Raw genomic sequence first — 18,600 nt, forward strand, 5'->3', positions numbered from 1 at the left:
AAGTAATGCTTGTAATTAATGCCAGCAAGTGTTTACCGTTTTCAGTCAGCACCGGGCTCGCCTGAAGAAAAGCAATGACACGCGGATTTTTCTCAAAGGGGCAAGCGACCTGTTTCCAAGCAATGAATTCCGTCACCTGCTTAGCCAACTGCCAGAATTTTTCGAAATTGATGTGTCCGTTTGGTAATCTGCAACGAAATCGCAGAAAAAGATACATATCTGTCCCAAGAAATTCGTAAATAGCACCCAAATTACGAATTCATCTTTCCAGATTTTTCCTGAGATGTTTAAAAGAATTCTCGCTCCTTCAAATCGCAAATATTGAAGTGGAACAATAAAATTATCCTTCGAAATTTTATTCACATGATGCTATCTTCATGAATAATACCAGTGGCCGGAAGTTCCATTGTTTTGAATAAATATTTGAATCCGTCTTTGCAAACTGAAGGTGCAAATATGTACTTTGAAAACATTTTTTTAAATTAAGGAAATCTCTCATTGGGAATACAAATTCCGCACTCTAAATTGTATTACATATTTCTAAAATACTATTACTAGATTATTTCAAAACTTATAGCAACTTAACAATAGTAAATCGATTATTTCCATTAGTTTACTCGCTTCATCTTTAAAATTAGAATTTTCAAAATTAAAGGAAAGCAAATCGCTTTTTAATTCCCATCTAATTCTTAAACCTTGAAAGCTGCATCAAAATCAAGGCGAAACACTTCGTCAGTTCCAACATCCAGTTAAAAACGCTCTCGTTAGAGCAATGTGGATCGATAGCAACAACGTTACATCCCTTAACGTACACGTTAGCCAGTGTTTACAAAATGTCAACACTTTCAAATAACGATCACTTGCAATTTTGTTGAATTCATTTCAGACGATTCTGACCGCGTCAGTCTACGCGAGATGCGCGTTGATATGTTTAGTTAATGATTGGCTTCGCTACGTCGTTCCGTTTAATTGCAAACACGATCAGTATCGTCGTCAATTCACTGCGCAGATTTGCGATTAATAAAATTCGAAACCAACCGTTCGGAAAGTTTTCGAGCTATTCAAGCTGCCTATTTATTGACCATCTGCGTTGCTCTTTATACTTTAGTGCACGTTCGCGTTTCATTGCGTTACGGCGCTTTGCAGTATTTAATATATCTAATAAAACAAGTTTATTTTATATCATTGAGCGTTCAGCTACAGGTGGGCTGCGACGAAAGAAATTAGTCTATGCAACGAACTGGACGAATATGGAAATTGAGTGGGACGAAATTGCGTTCGGTGCTCTATTATCGGGTAAAAGCAACTTTGCGTGCGTACACCCTCCTCTGATCCACGTGCTCTTATTGTACGCGGTTAATATCGAGAGTGAATATTTTATCTGGCAAAAGGAAAGTTGATGCAGTCTGCTGGCTTTCCGCGCTTCTTCATTTTGTAATTTCAGGAAGTGAGTTCAAAGCGGTCAGTTCGCGAGGAGGTCGCAGAAAGTTTCAGATTAGTCTTTTCAAGTTTTATATGCTTTCCGAAGGCAATGTAATTTTAAGTGCAAATAATCTTGGAACTTGTTAAGATCTTTCTCAAGGGGAAAGAAAAAGAGAGAGAGAGAGAAAACTAGAAGAAACGATCGCGCTTCAGATGAATCGTACAAAAAAAAAATGGTGTTTCAATATCAGTATAACATACAGTGTTAAACGTAACCATCGATACAATAACCGATTTCACATACAAACACTTATAATTACATTTGCATTTTGTCCAAAAACCTCATCCTTTTTTCTCTTCAATATACATCGTCCAACCTCCAACAATGCTCAGTAAATCGCATTGTCGACGAAAATGAGTCATGAATCTTCGTCGCAAGACAAAAGAAGCGATTGCTTCGCGGTTCAGGTTTCCGCCAGAGCCAAGACTTCCTTCGTGACAATCGAGAAAACGAAACAACATTGCGGATGGGCGCGCGAGGACACGTACACGGCGGCGCGCGAAAAGCGTCCTGGAAATTACGAGTCGAAGTTGGGCAATTTATCCTGGTTCGGAGGCGTGCGAAATCGCGTGGCTGCGATGCTCGGTTCCGGCCGCGCGATGCTCGCGTTACGTTCACGTAACAGACATTTACATATGCGCAGCCATTCGTCTTCACCCGGCGGATGCCTCGATCGGTCAATATCCATCTCGACGTAGCCTCGAGAAACCTATCTTTCCACGCGATGCCTCCACCTGCTCCTTTTCCTCCCTCGATTGGCCGGATCGAAATTCCATTACGGATTCGGTCCACGAACGACGAGGAGGGATAATTGTCAGAGACGTACTCCCCCCTTTTCATTATTAAAACTGTCCAACATATTGTTGGTATTTTTGTTCCAGAATATTGATGGGATTCAATTTCGTGTGATACTATTCGAGTTTTTAGAATTATCTTCTTTTCCATCTTACATACAACTGCAAGCTTTTGTTTTCTTTTTATTGTAGGATTACGTTTTTGTTGCTGATTTGCCATACTGGTTTCTTGATCTGGTTGGATGCTGGTACAACGTATTCGCAGATTCCATGAAGATGTGGCGACCACCATAGTCGCCTTTGCACCCTATGGCGCAGGACGGAAGAGAATACTTGACCCTCGAAGCGAAGAGACTGAAGACATTAAACATATGTTTGATTCCAAACTTTCTCTTCGTCTTCGAGGGTTAAGGACGTTTTCTGCGAACGTACCCCCTCCTTTTCGACATCGAAATGAGGGGGCGAAAACAGATATAATGTGAGGGAAAGGAGCCCTCAGCAGTTAGTTAGTTAGTAGTTATGTTTCGAACAGCATAGCGTCGATACCTTGAGCGAGTATAAAATTTGTTATTTATTATTTATCAAAATAAATTATTTTGTTCCTTTATTCAGAACGAGCATCATTCTACCTCATCCACGTAGGTTTTCCAAAAAGATTTTCACTGGAACCCTTTAAGTATTCGCTATATTCGACCATGCGTCGATCTGATCGTGAGATGCAGTGAAACGTTCCGCCACTGTTCAGACGTTGGCTGTCCGCTCGACTTCGCATATTCCATGGACCCTTCTTCCGTGCGTCCGTCATTTCGTTGATAATATACGCCGTTATGAGTTTAATGCACCACCGTTACCCCGTCTGGTGCATCCATAGACGTGTCCGCATGTACGTGGGTGTATTATGCACCGCTGTTATCCAGAAAATACCGCCTCAAGTAGAGGAACCACTCTGAGCAGGAAATTTTTTTTCTAATGAAACTTCTCGCGGCTTCGCCAGAACCTTTTCTGAGCGGCGCAGTTTCATTTCGTTCGTATGCGTGATGAGTTCCTCGAATGAAAAGCGTTCTGGCCCGATGACCCTTTGTGTAAAATGTATCCCACGGAACGCGATTTATTAGCGCACCGTAAGATGTTTCAATGGACCGTGCGAAAGTAACCGTGTCGAGGATATTAGTATACTGATTATGTATTTACTGTCGCAAGCTTTCTTTGTACCTTTTTTTGTTCAGCTTGTAACGTTAGATTACGATTCTCTTTAGTCTGAAGTAAACGGACCTTAATATTATGGTATTCACAAATTATTTAATTTTATGTAGGACAGTAATATCATAATAATCTATTTATCTACATTATGCTCTTTATCTATGCAGGAGAAAAGAAATGTAAGTTTTAGATTTTCAATATGGTAGAAATTTATGTTTAGAATTTTTAAGGAAAGTTAGGAATTTTCTTCAAAATTGGTTCAATTAACTCTTAACGAGTGCACCAATTTACCAATGAAATAAAAAGTATAACGAATTTTAGTAGCTGGACTAGTACAACCTGTGATCTAAAACGTGCAAGTAGTATCAGTCAATGACTTAGCAGACATTGGAAGAATTTCTAGAATCTATGTACTTTACGTTAATATTAACTTCCCTTACGTAGTGATTCGACAAAAAATGTATATAAAATTATAAATTCGAAGATAAAAACGCGTTAGTTGTCCGCTTTTTAAGCTAACAAGAAAATTTTCATGCTGTTTTAATAGAAAAGGATTTCGCCCCTCTCTCTCTTTCCGCGGCTGTTTTCTCTCCCTTTTCTCTACTTGCCTTCTTTTCAACAACTTCCAGTCAAGCTGCGCGGAAACAACTTTTGCTATTACAAGTTTAATAAGTTTACACGTACAGCTTTAGACGGGGTTGCGTCGCGGAAGGGAGAAGACGGCGGGGACGTTTTTCGCGCTCAGGAAGGCGAAAGAAACGGCACGGGCACATTCGTCGCTGTGATAAATACGTTCGACAAAAAGGAGCGGAAGGCAGAGGAGCACTTCTCGAAGAAAACGAGCTTTCCGTCGATGTACACCTCCGCGGAAACAGAATTATCGGAGGTTCGAGCAACAACTTGGCGAAAAAAAAAAGTTCGCGTTGGCCTCGATAGGAAATCGTCGATCGCGTTTCAACGCGAGGCTAAGCATTTCGCGCCTCTGCTTCCCGCCAATTTAAATTAGTTTATAAATATTCGTCCGTGGCCAAGTAACGTATTCATCGTTGAGCGTTCGCGCAGAAATGCGAAATTCTGAAATGGTTGGTTCAATCAAAGCGTTAAAAATACCGCCATTTTCGTTTAATTATCTTCACGCACATTTCATAATTCCTGTTAAAACGTCGCTCCTCCTATCCACAATTTAAATGCGTCCAACAGATAGAAGCATATTCAATTCGAAATAATTCAAAGGTAGTTTCTTTTTGTTCGTGGAATATTTAAAGAGATGGCAGCGAGAAAAGAGACACGAGCCAAAGGAGCTCGTCGACTGTGTTCCGAGACAAAAACATAATTATTTAAGTGATGAATATTAGAAGGGGAGATTTGAAATTTTCATTTGGCAAAAAAATCGCCGCGAGTGCTTTTAAATGATTAATGCCAGCGGAGTAAGAGCGGATGGTTTTTACTCACTTGTTGCTGCATCCCTCGTTCAGGAAATAGAGATCCTTGACCAGCAAGCTGAAGAAGGGCACGACGATCCTCTGTCGTTCGTCCGTGGCGCCCACGCTGCGCCACATAGCCGCTTTCAAGGTGCTGCGATAGCTGCTAAAGTTGCTGCTCGGATCCATTTGGTGCTCCAGGATCGAGAATTTCGCCAGCTGCACCTTTGACCACTGTAACAGAAAATAATTTCGCGTGTCTGTCAGCGGAAACGTTGCTTGTTAAGTTGTTGGGCCGGAGTTTCTGCATGCATCGGTAAATCTCGGACCGTGAAAACCTTCTACGTAACTTGCTTGCTCCTTGATATTCCCGATTTAATTAAGTAAATGCTTCGCGAGATTTAGCGGAGCTTCCAATATTTTCACGCAGAGTATTCGCAGTTTTCAACGCGCACGCATGCGTAAATACGTCAGCGACGAATTAGAAAAATCAGGTCGAAAAGTCAGCTACATTTTCGCCCGCGCTCCGCTCGATGCCGGGTATTTACGTTTATTTTCCGATCGCCCGTTTTTCCACGTACACACCTATAGAACGTCGCGTGTACACACGCGTAGGTGGAAAGCTCGAAACAGGAACGTGTTCACGACAGACAATAAGTGCATCTGACTCGGCCGTCTGGATACAATGCAATCGACCTGATCCCATTGCCTTTAACCCGATACCCCTTTCTCTCGTGTCTACCCTATACACATTGAATTCTATCCGCCGTTTGCACGGTCAGATAGTTACCTCTGCTTTCCGACCCCGCTCCCTTTCTTTCTTCTCCTCCTTATCCCTTTGATTTTTCGAACCCACTCGCCTCGCCACCCGTTCGTTTTCTATTCATCGCCGCATGCGTTTGACCTACTCTTCTCTCGTTCGTTCCGTCGTCGTCTGCCACCGTTTTTCGGCCCTTTGTGCCTTCTTCTATAATTTTCGGGTATCTCCACTCTTTCGTAGCCTCCTCGAACTGGTTCCTCCTCTTTCGAACTCGTCTTTAACCTCGCTTTGGTTCTCTTCCAGTTCTTTCATTTCAATCTGTGCCCATTACGATCTTAACGCGAATAATAACGCCATTTAGACTCCGTTTTCTCTTTCATGGACATCGTTGCGCTATTTTAATATCACGCGTATTATTCATCGATCGATGAACAGTATATTATAACATGATTGACATATAGCGATATAATTAAATGTAAGCACGAATTTTAATTAAACATGTATAATGTAAATGTTGCACTGACGCAGTATATTTGTAATGAATGATAAAGGATCGATCGATCACGATGTAATGAATAATTTCTTGAGCAGTGATATTTCGAATGCATCACGCGAACACATTGCAGGGTAATAATGAAACTAGAAGAAGACGACGGCGCACGCAACGTAACAGAAGAGGGCGGGTATAAAAACAATCAATTGGATTTCCATTTAAAGCGAGCGAATTAAACCGACGCATTACTATCGAGCGCAAAACGTGTAAACGAAGATAATTAATTTTACGCTGGAATAAACTTTCGAAAGTGTGCATGTCAAACACGCGCTGAAATTCTATCATTCCCAAATTAAAAAGAACACCCGTATCGATGCGCATTTTCGCAAATTGATATCGTTGGAATTTAGTAGGGCGGAAATGTGTATCGTCCCCCTTACGCTGAAACCATCCAGTTTAATGTCATTGCAATCATTTAAAACTACGTTCTATAGTACAATTTATCGTTCGAGCAGCAAATTGTTTCGTTGTATTTTCTCAAGAAAATTATTGAATCAATATACTTCCTTGGGGATGATTTCGCAATCATCTGTAGGAGGTGATTTAAGAAGACGTTCGATTTCAAAGTCTTTATTGCTCTTTTCCTTTCCAATGTTATATCGCCTTCACTGCCAACTGTATGCTACTCAAAAGGACACGGTTAAGGACGAATGTGTCCTCTTGAGGAAGTTTTTCCCACTTCCGTGTGGGCCGTTTCCCACGCGCACTTGGGTCCTGTCTGTGTCACCCACTCAAGACGAGCCGATAATGCCATAAACCAGTCTCTAAATGCCTACACGCTGTTACATTATTCGAAGATCACGCGAACATCACCCTTCATTCAAGTTCTATTCTCGAAACGAAATTCTAATAAACGCGTCGCCTCTCGTTCGTCTCTTCGAAATGCATCGCATCCTCGCACGCCACTTGGCGGAGTGCTGGGACGTTTTTACGGACGGCGACGAAGGCGTGAAATCGTGGCCAAACATTTACGAGTGGCGTGCTGACGCGTGAAAAACGCGAAACGTTACAGAATCTGTTAATCAAATCTAAAATCAGCCGTAACCAGATCACGGTACCTAATTGACGTCGGCTCGCGCGTTAAAAGCGAGGCTCGCCGGGAAACGCGCGGCGGGCGCGTACCCGGCGCTGGCCCGAATTAATTTACCGGAAACTATTTCACCGTTCCCCGTCGTTGTGTGCCGGCTGGCCGTGTTAATTCGCATTAATTAAACTGAATTTCGTTTAGCCCGGGACTTTTCCGGCCGACCAATTAAGCAACGTTGCGTCGATTTCGCGCGTATCGAACAGAAATCCCTCCTCATCGCCCTCTCGCCTTTTGCTCGCGAGATTCTTTCTTCTTGGCATCGCCAAGAATTTCCACGTCGATGGGAAGCGTTCAGCGAATGAACGGAACGCGAAAAATTCGTCCATCTCTGCGAGGAACGCGCTTACTATTTGAAGTTCGCGCAGGACGCGATAGAAGTAAATCCTGCGCTTTAGTTCGCTGCTATTCAACGTGATTCTTCGCGAGAAATATCTGCAAATTAGATACTTCGAGACGTAGAAGAAATATATAGAGAGATGCAATTTCTTTCAACGAACGATCGATGCTTCGTTCTCGAGAAAAACGGCATCGAAGATACTTCAATCGCGTGTATATTAGTGTCGCTGGAACATCCACGAGCGAAGCGAATGTTGGCGCGCAGCCCTGAACAAGATTTACGTATTGTGCAATTTGCTATACTGGGATCTCCACTTGATCGGGTACGAGTTTTATGCCAATCAAATTTATCGCGCGTGTAAGAATCCTTTAAAAATTTTCGCGTTATTGAAATTCGTGATATACGTTGCTTCGTTGAATGCAGGCTGGCGCGACCTTAAAACGCGAAAAATCGTCAGATTGATTGCAGAAATCGTGCTGAATATATGCTGATGAATTCCGGAATAAATGCAATCCGAAATATTCGCTCGCGACTCTTGCGATTCTTTTCCATAAACATGAAGCAAATTCGAACATCGACCAACGAACTTTACTCCGCGGGCAGATGCAACGTCTCCTCTCGCATCTCTGAAATTAGTAGTTTACCAGTAAGAATATTATTCTCAGTTCACGAAGGAAACCCGTGAAGAATTCGAACAACGTCGTCGAAAACGAGCAAAAAGAAGAACGCGATTCAACCTTCCGCTAGCTGCCCTCGAGATCTCCCATCGCGGCTCCTCTGCAGGAATCATCGTCCCGCGAACATCTCCAAGAATTATTAACCAGGGAATGATACATGGGCCGTGTTCCGGACGAGAATAAGGGGTCGAATGTTCGTCGCAGATGCGCTGGATCCAACCGTGGGAGGAGATCTATCTCGTGGGGACTAAATTCTTTAAGGATACGGGGTATCCCTTCGCGTGTGCGAGCGGCTGCATCTCACGGACGAGAGTGGGTTCCTTTGCTCGTCGCGGGAACCATTTTTCTCCACCGCGGCTGCGATTCGATTTCTCGGGAAATGCGCTCGCCCGCTCGAGAACAGGAAAAACAGTGCTGGATAGGGAGACGGAGAACAAGAGAGAACCGGCGGATCCGGTAAATTGAAACTGGATGGGAAATGGTCGGACGAGGCGGAAGGGGAAACAGACGCCTGGTATCTGCCCTCTCAGGCAGGAGGGAATCCCGCGAGACAACGCTGAAGAAACGAGAGGCTGCTTCGAGCGTCCCGCTCGAAATCGGGAATTCTAATTAGGCAAAATTGCGAATGCTACCCGAAGACGATGGCTTCGTGGATTTTTCAGACCCTTCCCGGCGCGGGAGCACGCGAAATAATGGCGGAGCGCGGGAAATGAAGACGGTCGAGGAGGTGGGAGAGGATGGGGATGGAATTTTTGGTTCTTTTCGTGGCTTAATTCGACTGAATCGCCTATTTCTATGGAAAAGATTGGATAATTTAGTCGAAACGGTATATATGTGTATGCAGTCTCGAGGTGAGGTTATGAAGTGGCGATCCGAAGAAAATGGTAATTTCTAAGTTTATACCGTTGCGAATTGAATAGCGCATTTAATCGAAGTAAGTTTGCGAAGTAATTGCTTTGTTGGTATTATTATTGAAAGATGAAGTATCAATTTTTTGCAAAGAAGAATTCGTAATTTTAGAAAATAGAACGCGCAAGATGGAATTTAATAACGTTTCTAACGAATAGTGAATTCCTTCGTGAAACGACAATCATACTAAATCTGATATTTAAATTCGACCGTCTATTTGACGTTCGTACCGGAATGATATCTTTCTTTCTGGCTATTTCGCGAGTTTTCCACCCCAGACGAATATCAAAGCTTTTCCCTGTAACGTAACATCATTCTGGTTATTCGTCATGTAATGTTCCGCCCGTGGTTCTCCGTTTTTCGCGTTTCCAGTTGATTTACATATTAAAAACCCCATTTGAATTGGACTCGGGCAGTTTTGTCGCGCAAAAGGGCATCGCGTCGCGTAGGATTGGACGGTCTCGACGTAAATTATTAGCGGCCAAGTGAAAGGGCCGAGTCAAAGGAAAAGAGAAATGTGTATATTCGCATTTCAAATCAACGTTTCAACGATTGGAACCCGGAAACGTGAAAAATACTGTTCGTATAAAGTAGTTTCTATTTTGAATGTAACGAAATTTCAGTTCAGCAATCACAAGTGAACAGACTTGATGATACTTAAAATTCTTTCTGTATACTTTTGATAGAATTTTAGAGGAAATTAAATATCCATCATGGTGAAATGTTCTTTTTTTCAAATGAATATTACCAGAGTTTATTTTATGTATAATTAACGCGACCAAATAAATCTTGTTTCATTTGTAAAACTCTGAATATTTTGTGAAAAATGTCTTCGTTATTCCCACTTCTGGGAATCGTTCAGCACGCGATCCATTAATTACAAATATCATTCATCATTCCATTTATAAACTTTACAAGCAATGCATTAAAAGGCAGTATATTACAAAAACGTCCTTACTATATTAGCTGATTATGGATGGATTATGCGTTACTTCATGAGGAGCAATGCACATGGAGTAATGAAGTTAGCGAATGATAAATAGCTTTTGAAAACGATGCTTTTCGTTCTAACAAAAATATTTCGATACTTCATCAATTTATTATCCCCTCTATATGAACACAAGACTTTCTATTTGAGAAAACTTAGTAAACTTTACTTTATATAGAACGTATCTAACATAGATAAATTTTGTTTAAAAAACATTTTGTCAATCACTTATAATTTCGTATCTTTCTCTATGGATTTTTCATTACTCTCGATTCGATGGAGTTTCGCAGTGTTTCAAAGACCATAGCTTTTAATTAAAAACCAGACATTTACGCACGGCGAAGCCAATAAATTTCGCGTAATTCCAGTGAAAATTATTCACGCAAAACGGTGGAAAAAAGTTGCTCGCGAGGGGAGGTAAATCGTCGTGATCAAGCGTAATTAAGTTTTCTAAAGTTCGCCAAGTTATGGTGAACGGTCGGATATTAAATATGCATTAGCTGAACTTAAACCGGCTGCGTGAAAATTTTATAAAGCGTCGAGGGGGTGCAGAAAAAGGGAAACTCCGGGCAAAGGGTCAGGTTCGGGAAAAAAAACCCGTGAAAAACAAAGTTTCGATCGAATTTTTCCGTCTTAACTGCGTCGCGAAAATTTCCCTTCAAATTCATGCAATCGTTTTAGACGCTTTCTATAACTCTCTGGATTCTTCACGGAACTGTTACCGGCTATTTGCATTTGTTTAAATTCCTCACATTCAAGTTTCTTGCTGTGTATTCTTAAACTAAGCATCTAACAACGTAACATAACTTTTTAAACTGACTTTCAAGAGACAGAAGTTGGATTATAAAGTGATAGAAATGGTTTGAACCAAACAAAAAAAGAAAAAAGATTATTGAAAGGTTTTTAATTATTTTAAGAGTTCGATAACTTAATAACTACATTCGTGTCATCTGAAATGAATCACCTTCGATCGAAGCAGTTAACTTCCATTTTCCACCAGTCTTAGACTTAAACGAGGCAGCAAATTGAAACCAATCCACACAGTTACATTCAATCCCTCCCCGTTTCTACCCTTCGATATTTCTCACCTCACTCTACGACTAATGGTGTTCCAATTTCTTCTCCTCCTCAAAACAATACTAAAACGGCGCGAGTCGTTCCTATCGAACGACCTTTCTTCGTCGAAGACTTCGAACGACCACCGTCGAACGCGAAACTTCCTTACCTCCGCGATAATGAACGCGGAGAGGGAGGATGGCTACGGGGGTGAGCGATATCTGGTCGGTGGATCGCAACGACCGAACGTAATTAGCTTTTTCATGGGACGAAAAGCGAGTTGGTGACTCCCTTTCATCGGGGAAGAAGAAGACGTCACTTGCAGATTATCTCCGTGGTAAATTAAGCCGCAGCGTCTGGCCTGGTATCGTTCATCTTCCGCGACGTCGCCAGTATCGGTGGCTTACCCTTCGAACGGGTGGAGGCAAGCTTCGAGATACCAGGCCATCGAGTCGTACACGTCGACTTTCGAGGAGAAACTCGCGGAACTTGGTAGTTCGACGGACGAGCAAAGAGAATATCCTCTTCCCTGGTAAATGGAGGACATCTCGGGTGGGTGTAGGTAGGGCGGGGGTGGGCGGTAGTTGCCCAAGGAGCTGAAACATCGACCTCCATTCGGAGATCCCGGATAGATTCTACGGGAGACGAGATCAATCTTTGGATTTACTCGGTGATTCGTGGTAGGGGGAGGATAAAGGGTTTTACGGGTACATTGCGGGCATGCAACCGAGGATGTTTGACGCTGATGATGTCGAACAAAGGGACGTGGGGGATGGATGTCCCTTTCAGGTTGAGATTGTTGCAAATGTTCAGAGAGAAATATGTTCTTGGAATGAAACAAATAAATTCTTCTTGTAAAATAAATATCATTCGAAATTGGTAAAAGCGACGAGTTTTATAAATCCAAAACATTAAAATCGATCGAATCAGCTGTCATTTTTCAATTAGCTCGAGAGTGTCGAAGTAAATTATTTATGATTGTCGAGTCGTTAGTTCCAAAGGGACAGACTTATCGGATGAAAAGTTGGCCAATGTTTACGCGATTGCGTCGATTTCTGCGTAGCACGGGGAGAGAAGCAACGCACGAGAGTGACTGAACAGAGGCGTTAAATTTTCATTAACGAAAATTACGAAGCTGGTCAAGCCGCGTGGTCGGTGATAGTTCCAGCAATTATTTTAAGCGTGGCCTCTGTAAATCAGCTGGCTGAACCAAATGAACCCTATATAGCAGCCCCCGTCGAATAGAGCCGGTGGGATATGTCCGCGGGACACACCGCGTAATTAAAAACCAGGAAAAAAGGGAAGGGACGTTTAATGGTTTCCCGGTCCCGCCTCGTAATTTGTCCGACGATAAAGTCGTGCACGTTCGTTGATTCGTCAGGAACTGTCGCGGTCGCTCTGAGAAATAGAATTATCTTACGTCCTCTCTGCCACTTTCGGTTTTGATCGTTTCAGCACTGCGAAATATGATGTCGGACGTTTCGATAGTTTCCAAATGTAGGATACAAGTTTTAAATTGACAATTGGGAATCAATTGGTTGGTTTTTGATCAGAGTAGAATTATAAATCAGTTATTATGTAATTTTTGATGACAGTTGTTATCATTCCAAGCGAATTTCTAGATAATAATCTGTTATAGTGAAAAATTTTACGAGCTTTACATTTAATTTTAAATTTCCCTTTGTGTTAATAATTTCGTTACTGCCTTTATCTCTTTAATCCACCCATTTCCCTCCTATTCTTCAAACGACACGCACAGGAACAAGTTCTGTGACAACTGCAAAGGGTCATAACGTTGCATGCTAACTACGTCACAGCGTCACAAATATTCATTTGCGGAGATGCATACATTGCAGCCTTTTCATTGCGAGCACTACTGACGCATGTCGTCTCTCGTTGTCTCGACTTGCATGAACGCTCGTTTGGAGCACAATGGCCGACCTTTTTTGTCCCCGAGTTTGTTCGCGCGACAGTTCGATATTCTATTCGTTTAAAGAAATAACTGATGCCAGAGTCTGTAACAAACGCGAAGTAAAACTTGACCACGATCGGAAACACACGGGTGTCGCAAATTTTGTTTAGACAGAGAACCGAGCAAAATTAAAAACGATAATTGATTTGAATTCGAGCGTCCATTTTGGTTCAGGATTCTTTGATTTACTCTGCTTTTCGCTTTATGACGCGGCTCGATTATTTTTAATAAACTAATATGTTTCAGAGGATACGATAAAATAATTACCTTTGGCGAAGCTTCTTTTTTACGAGGCGATAATCGTGGTAAGCTGGAGGTATTTACGAACATTTTCAGGCGTGGGCCATCGCGATGTGAAATCCTCCGGCGAATTTAGGAGCGAAAAACTGTCATTTTATTTATCATAATGGTCATTCCATTTACGCGCGCCGTCCTACCGTTTAATCCAATTCGCGGGGAAATCGTCGGCTTGATCGCCCGGGGAAATATTTCCATTTAAATCGGATCGTCGATACAGGATCGGAATCTCTGTTAATAGCTTTTGTTATGGGCCTGCACTGTTATTTTTAACCTTCGTCGTGTTATTTCGATCGTCCTCGAGAATTTAGCGACTCCATTAGCGCCGCCTGTAACACGTCAGGCCAGGTGCGTGCATTTTTAAACGCCGAACACGAGAACCGCCTTTTATTTTCGAGTCGCCCGATTGTCGATAGATGGTTACGGAAATTCTGTTCTGGAGCCATTTCTGTTTCCTCATAAATAGCAGCTATTTTTGTGGAATATAATTATTACATTCAAACAACAACTTCTTCTAAGAACCTCGTCTTTCAATTTTTAATTAATAATACACGTTTGTAATGGTAATTCTATAAATTTAATATCTTTCACATCCAGTTAAACGTACGAAGAATGAATCAAATTTTTTACGCGATCAATCTTTCATTCTCCGTTAACCACATCTTTCTTCTCAATCATTCATACAGATATCTTAATTTCCAATGATCCAGAAAATGCTGAAAAATCGTAAAACAGTTCCGCACCAATACGATTCTTTTCGAAACAATTCGTTTCCTCCGCAACAGAATTCGTTCCATCTTCATCCTTATATTTTAATAGAACTCCTTCGACCGATCGACCGATAAGTACAAGTTCGAACAGTCCATTACATTTTCTTTCGGAAATGCGGTCCTTTCATCTCGAGCAGATTTCTCAGCGGACGAAGAGAACAAGGCGACACGAGTAGTCGTCCTCGTTCCAGGAAGTAATATCGCGGTGGACTGACAGGAAGTACCGCGATATGTATCGACTTCTCTCGCAGCGGTTCCCTTTTTTTTCTCTCCACTTTTTCCTTCGCCGATTTTCCCTTCATTTTATTCCTACCGGTGGAAACGCAATCGTGGCAAGAGCGACACGGCATTCGATTATTTCGCCAGCGTCACGGATAGGAATGCGGTGTTTTCGTTTTTCCTCGCCCCTCAATAAATTCGCGTTACAGTCGCGTTTTGTTTTGCCGCTGAATTCTTTGTTATACCCGCGGACGGTGCCCGAATTGCGTTCATCTCTTGATTGAAACGCAGTCGTTTCCTCTTTGTGGCTCACCGAATCTCGCTTCATCTCGCGCGATGAAATACGGGACCGGCAAGTGGCGCAACGATTTTGCTGGGATCACAGTTCCATTCTACTCGAACTCGATCTCATTTGGCTAACGCAAATTACACCCTACCGACACGTAATTGTTTCGTCAACTTTCGCCTACGTTTTTGCTAGAAATTTTGCTGAATATACAGACCACTGGAGAGTGAATTGAAACCAAGGCGATCCGCAGAGTTGGATTATTCGAAGGTACTATTTTCCTTGGGAAACTCAACCATTATACGCAGCACTAATTCATTTTTTTACGTCCACTTGTACGCTGAAGCGTAAAATAAAATTTGATTTACGTTCAAATTCCGTGTGCGAGGGGGGGCTCAATTTTTCTTCCGGCTCCGTGCAGGTTGCGCAATCACGAATCCAATTAAAACAGCTTCGACTCTCCTCCACCTTTCGTTCTCTCTGTTCTTTCTTTCCTTTTTTTTTCTCTACGGCGCTGCTCTACCGTCAGAAATGTTCTCCGTTTTCGGAGTCCTCGTTCAGCGACGCGAAAATTCGATCCCCTGCGATTCGTCACGGCTAACGCTGGTCGCCGTGGCGCCACGCTCGATTTACGGGGATTACAGACCGCTTATTGCCGCGTGCGCCCTCCGCGCGATGCTGCAAACGAGCGTGGCCCAATCCGACCAGCCATCGACACCCTCCGACGACGACTGGACGCCGTCGTCATTTCGACGGAGGACGAAATAGGAAAGGGGACACCGCGGAGAAGCGTGTTCCCCCGTCCCGCATCGTCGATCATGTTTGGCTTCAACTTTTTGTATCGCGCGGTACAGTCGATCATTTTGTTCGTCGACGACTTCTATCGGACATGATCGATCGGCTGGACGTTCATTTTGCTTTTCGATACTCGACGGAGATCGTGAATATGCATCTCGAGCGGTGACTTGCTTTATGACGCGACAGCAGGAAGGAACCGTCGCGTTCAGACGTGAAATAGAGAGGAATGGCTTCGAAGCGCTGTGATTCTAATCAAATACTGTGTTACAGAGAGTGACGCAATATTAAAATTCTTGAGATTCTAGGAGTCGAGATTCGAGACGAAACTTCGAAGCATAGAATTGGATACAAGGATTTGATTTAACAAGAGAATTTATGTACTTTAAGTAATAAACGTGTTTGTGTAAAATATTTGTAATCTGATCTTGAGACAATAAAGATGCGATGCGATATTATTTAGAGGGAGGGAGTTGAAATGGTTCGATAGCAATTAATATCTAATTGTATAACTTAATTTGATACGTTTGTATAAAACAGATAATACGTTATTCGGTAGGCATGATTTAATAATAATTAATTGTAAATTAAATGCATCCATTTGACGAACTTCTATATAACCAATAATATCGTTCATTCTGGAACGATTTAATAACCTTAAATTATGTGCTTTATTTTCGTGCAATTGTATATTTAATAACAATTGCTTACTAATTGAATCGCTCGAGGCAGCGCACTTTTTTTTACGCGAACAGTTATATCACAATAGAGCACGTAGAATTCGATAGGGGAATCGATCGCGCACGCTCAATTTGTCAATTTCAGATAATGTAAAATATGAGACTCACCGTTTTCTTCAGGCGAGATATAGGCGACATGTTCAGGCCGGCGATGATCGCCATCAGGGAGTTGAAATTGCCAATGTTGAAGCACTCACGGGCTGTTTCGATCCAATATTCAACCACGCGGACACGTTGTTTCTTTTTTGCATGCTGTAAAACGGAAAACGCCATTTTTTCAATTATCATTTTCCAATTGTAAAATATCAGTGCACGAAATCAAACAATATCTCCGTGTCTCCCTTCAACAGAGAAATTACGTTACGAACTATTCTTTCGATATTTCTTTCCTCGAGCATTCGTCAAGGTAGAAAAGAAACTATTTCAACGATTATATATTATATTTATACCAAATTTACCTTGCACACTTCAGTTGCGACGAAGTAGCTCAGTCTATTAAACCATTGGATGTACGACTCGAGGTTGCGCGTTTTCTTCATGTCTTTGAACGATGTTTCGAAATGAGGGGATTCCTGTTCGCATAGAAACGAAAATTTATGATTAACACAACGCTCTCTTCATTCTATGTATCACTTGACAAGATTCTTCGAATATAGCTAAAAGCATCGACTAAAGGAGATTGGTATATAAGAAATAATCGTGTTCAGAGGCGGAAAGGAAGTGCACGGACCTTGGCGAATGCTTGGACGAATTCTTCGGGGCCGATGTACGAGAGCCTCTCCAGTTCCACGTGGGTCAATTGTTGTGCCAGGACCGTGGCCGACGGACACAGCTCGGTGATGTCCACCTGAAAAACGGGATGACAGTTCCATTCGGTTCGAGTGTCGAAGAAAGCGTCGCCGGGAAATCGTGCGAGAGCGCACTGGGTGGTGTGCCGGGCGATGATGAAAAGGAAGGCGTCAACGAGGAATCGATTCAGGCGAGCGCGGCAAGACAGAGACCGGAAACAGCCGGAAACCGGCGACCACGTCGCAACGCCTGCCTTTTTTCGATGCCAATTTCACGTGCTTCTGCAGCGTCGAGTAAATTCGCGCGAGTTCTTATCCGCTTTGAGCACGATTTCGAAACGGTCGATCAGCGTCGCGACCGCCTCGGACGCTGCTCGATGGAGAACTGTCGTCTGGCGTTACGTGTCGTTCGAACATTGCGATGTTTCGCGAACGATTCTGGGAAACGCTCGACGCTATTTCGCGTGCTCCTGCTTCCGGGAACGGTAATCTTTGCGACCGGATTTTCTGGACTGGTATTTATATTATCGTTCAGGACGATGATAACGTTTGCGAATTGGTAGCGAAGTAAATTTGTAGCGTCAATGTATTCTCTTCGCATTTCAACATGTACCATTGAATATTATATAAAAATATATAATCAAGTATAGCGTTAATAATAAATAGTAGATATTAGTGGATTATAGTATCTTCGATAACTATTCTTCTTTCTGTCTTAATATTTCTTTCACTACTGTAAAATACGAAAAATCGCACTGCATTGGGACATACAAATTTTCCATTACTGCGAAATTAAAATTCAAGCGTATAATTTCGAAGGAAACTCCAACAATTCGACAGACGACCGTTCGCTATTATGGAAACGAAAGTTTTTGATCCATTCCAATAGATCGAGCGCTAATCCCTCCGCCATTAATGTTACAATGGGCGAAAGGGAGGATGATTGATCGGTCGTTAAACCCAGAACAGAGGGACCTAAGTGGAACAAACGCTTCGCTGGCGAACAGCGAGCCCTTTGGCCATCGCTCGTGCCGCGTGTTCGTGGAAACACGTTCAAAGCCATCGTAATTATTTATGCCCATCGTCGCCATTGTAGACGCTAGTCGCGCAGAGTAAAAAAGGGTAAGTCCGACGGACATTTCAATTTGAATCGAACGCGCGAGCATTCATGCCCGCCTTCCTGTCGGACGGTGGCGAAGCCCGGAAAATTTATACCCTCTCGGCCAGGAGCGCGACGCTTCAAACGCTGACCCCCGGGTATCGCTGCTCCTGGCGTCGCTTGGCTCGAAAAGCGACGAAATTTCGTCGCCGACCATCTCGTCTATTACTCATGCCTTTATTGACGCGCGCCTTTTGTTCCGCTTGTTTCCCTTTTCGATTGGATTTCTGCCACCCTCGTCCCGCGATAACTGCCACCCCCTTCTACCCTTAAGTTTTCCTTTTGTTGTTTCACGTCTATGCCTCGCGA

At 42.7% G+C, this 18,600-nt stretch overlaps 1 protein-coding gene across 1 annotated transcript in view; it reads right to left on the reverse strand.

Annotated features, from left to right (window-relative positions):
* LOC143433147 (uncharacterized) overlaps positions 1–18,600 on the reverse strand; it is a 393,923-nt gene that overhangs the window by 618 nt on the left and 374,705 nt on the right. The window contains exons 7-11 of the mRNA XM_076910299.1: positions 17,075–17,191; positions 16,803–16,916; positions 16,453–16,596; positions 4,930–5,132; positions 37–188 (exon numbers count right to left, since the gene is read on the reverse strand). Coding sequence (XP_076766414.1) covers positions 37–188; positions 4,930–5,132; positions 16,453–16,596; positions 16,803–16,916; positions 17,075–17,191 — 730 coding nt within the window. The remainder of the gene's footprint in view (positions 1–36; positions 189–4,929; positions 5,133–16,452; positions 16,597–16,802; positions 16,917–17,074; positions 17,192–18,600) is intronic.

Source organism: Xylocopa sonorina, chromosome 2, assembly GCF_050948175.1.
Source record: "Xylocopa sonorina isolate GNS202 chromosome 2, iyXylSono1_principal, whole genome shotgun sequence".
In the NCBI taxonomy this organism is placed as follows: Eukaryota; Metazoa; Arthropoda; class Insecta; order Hymenoptera; family Apidae; genus Xylocopa; species Xylocopa sonorina.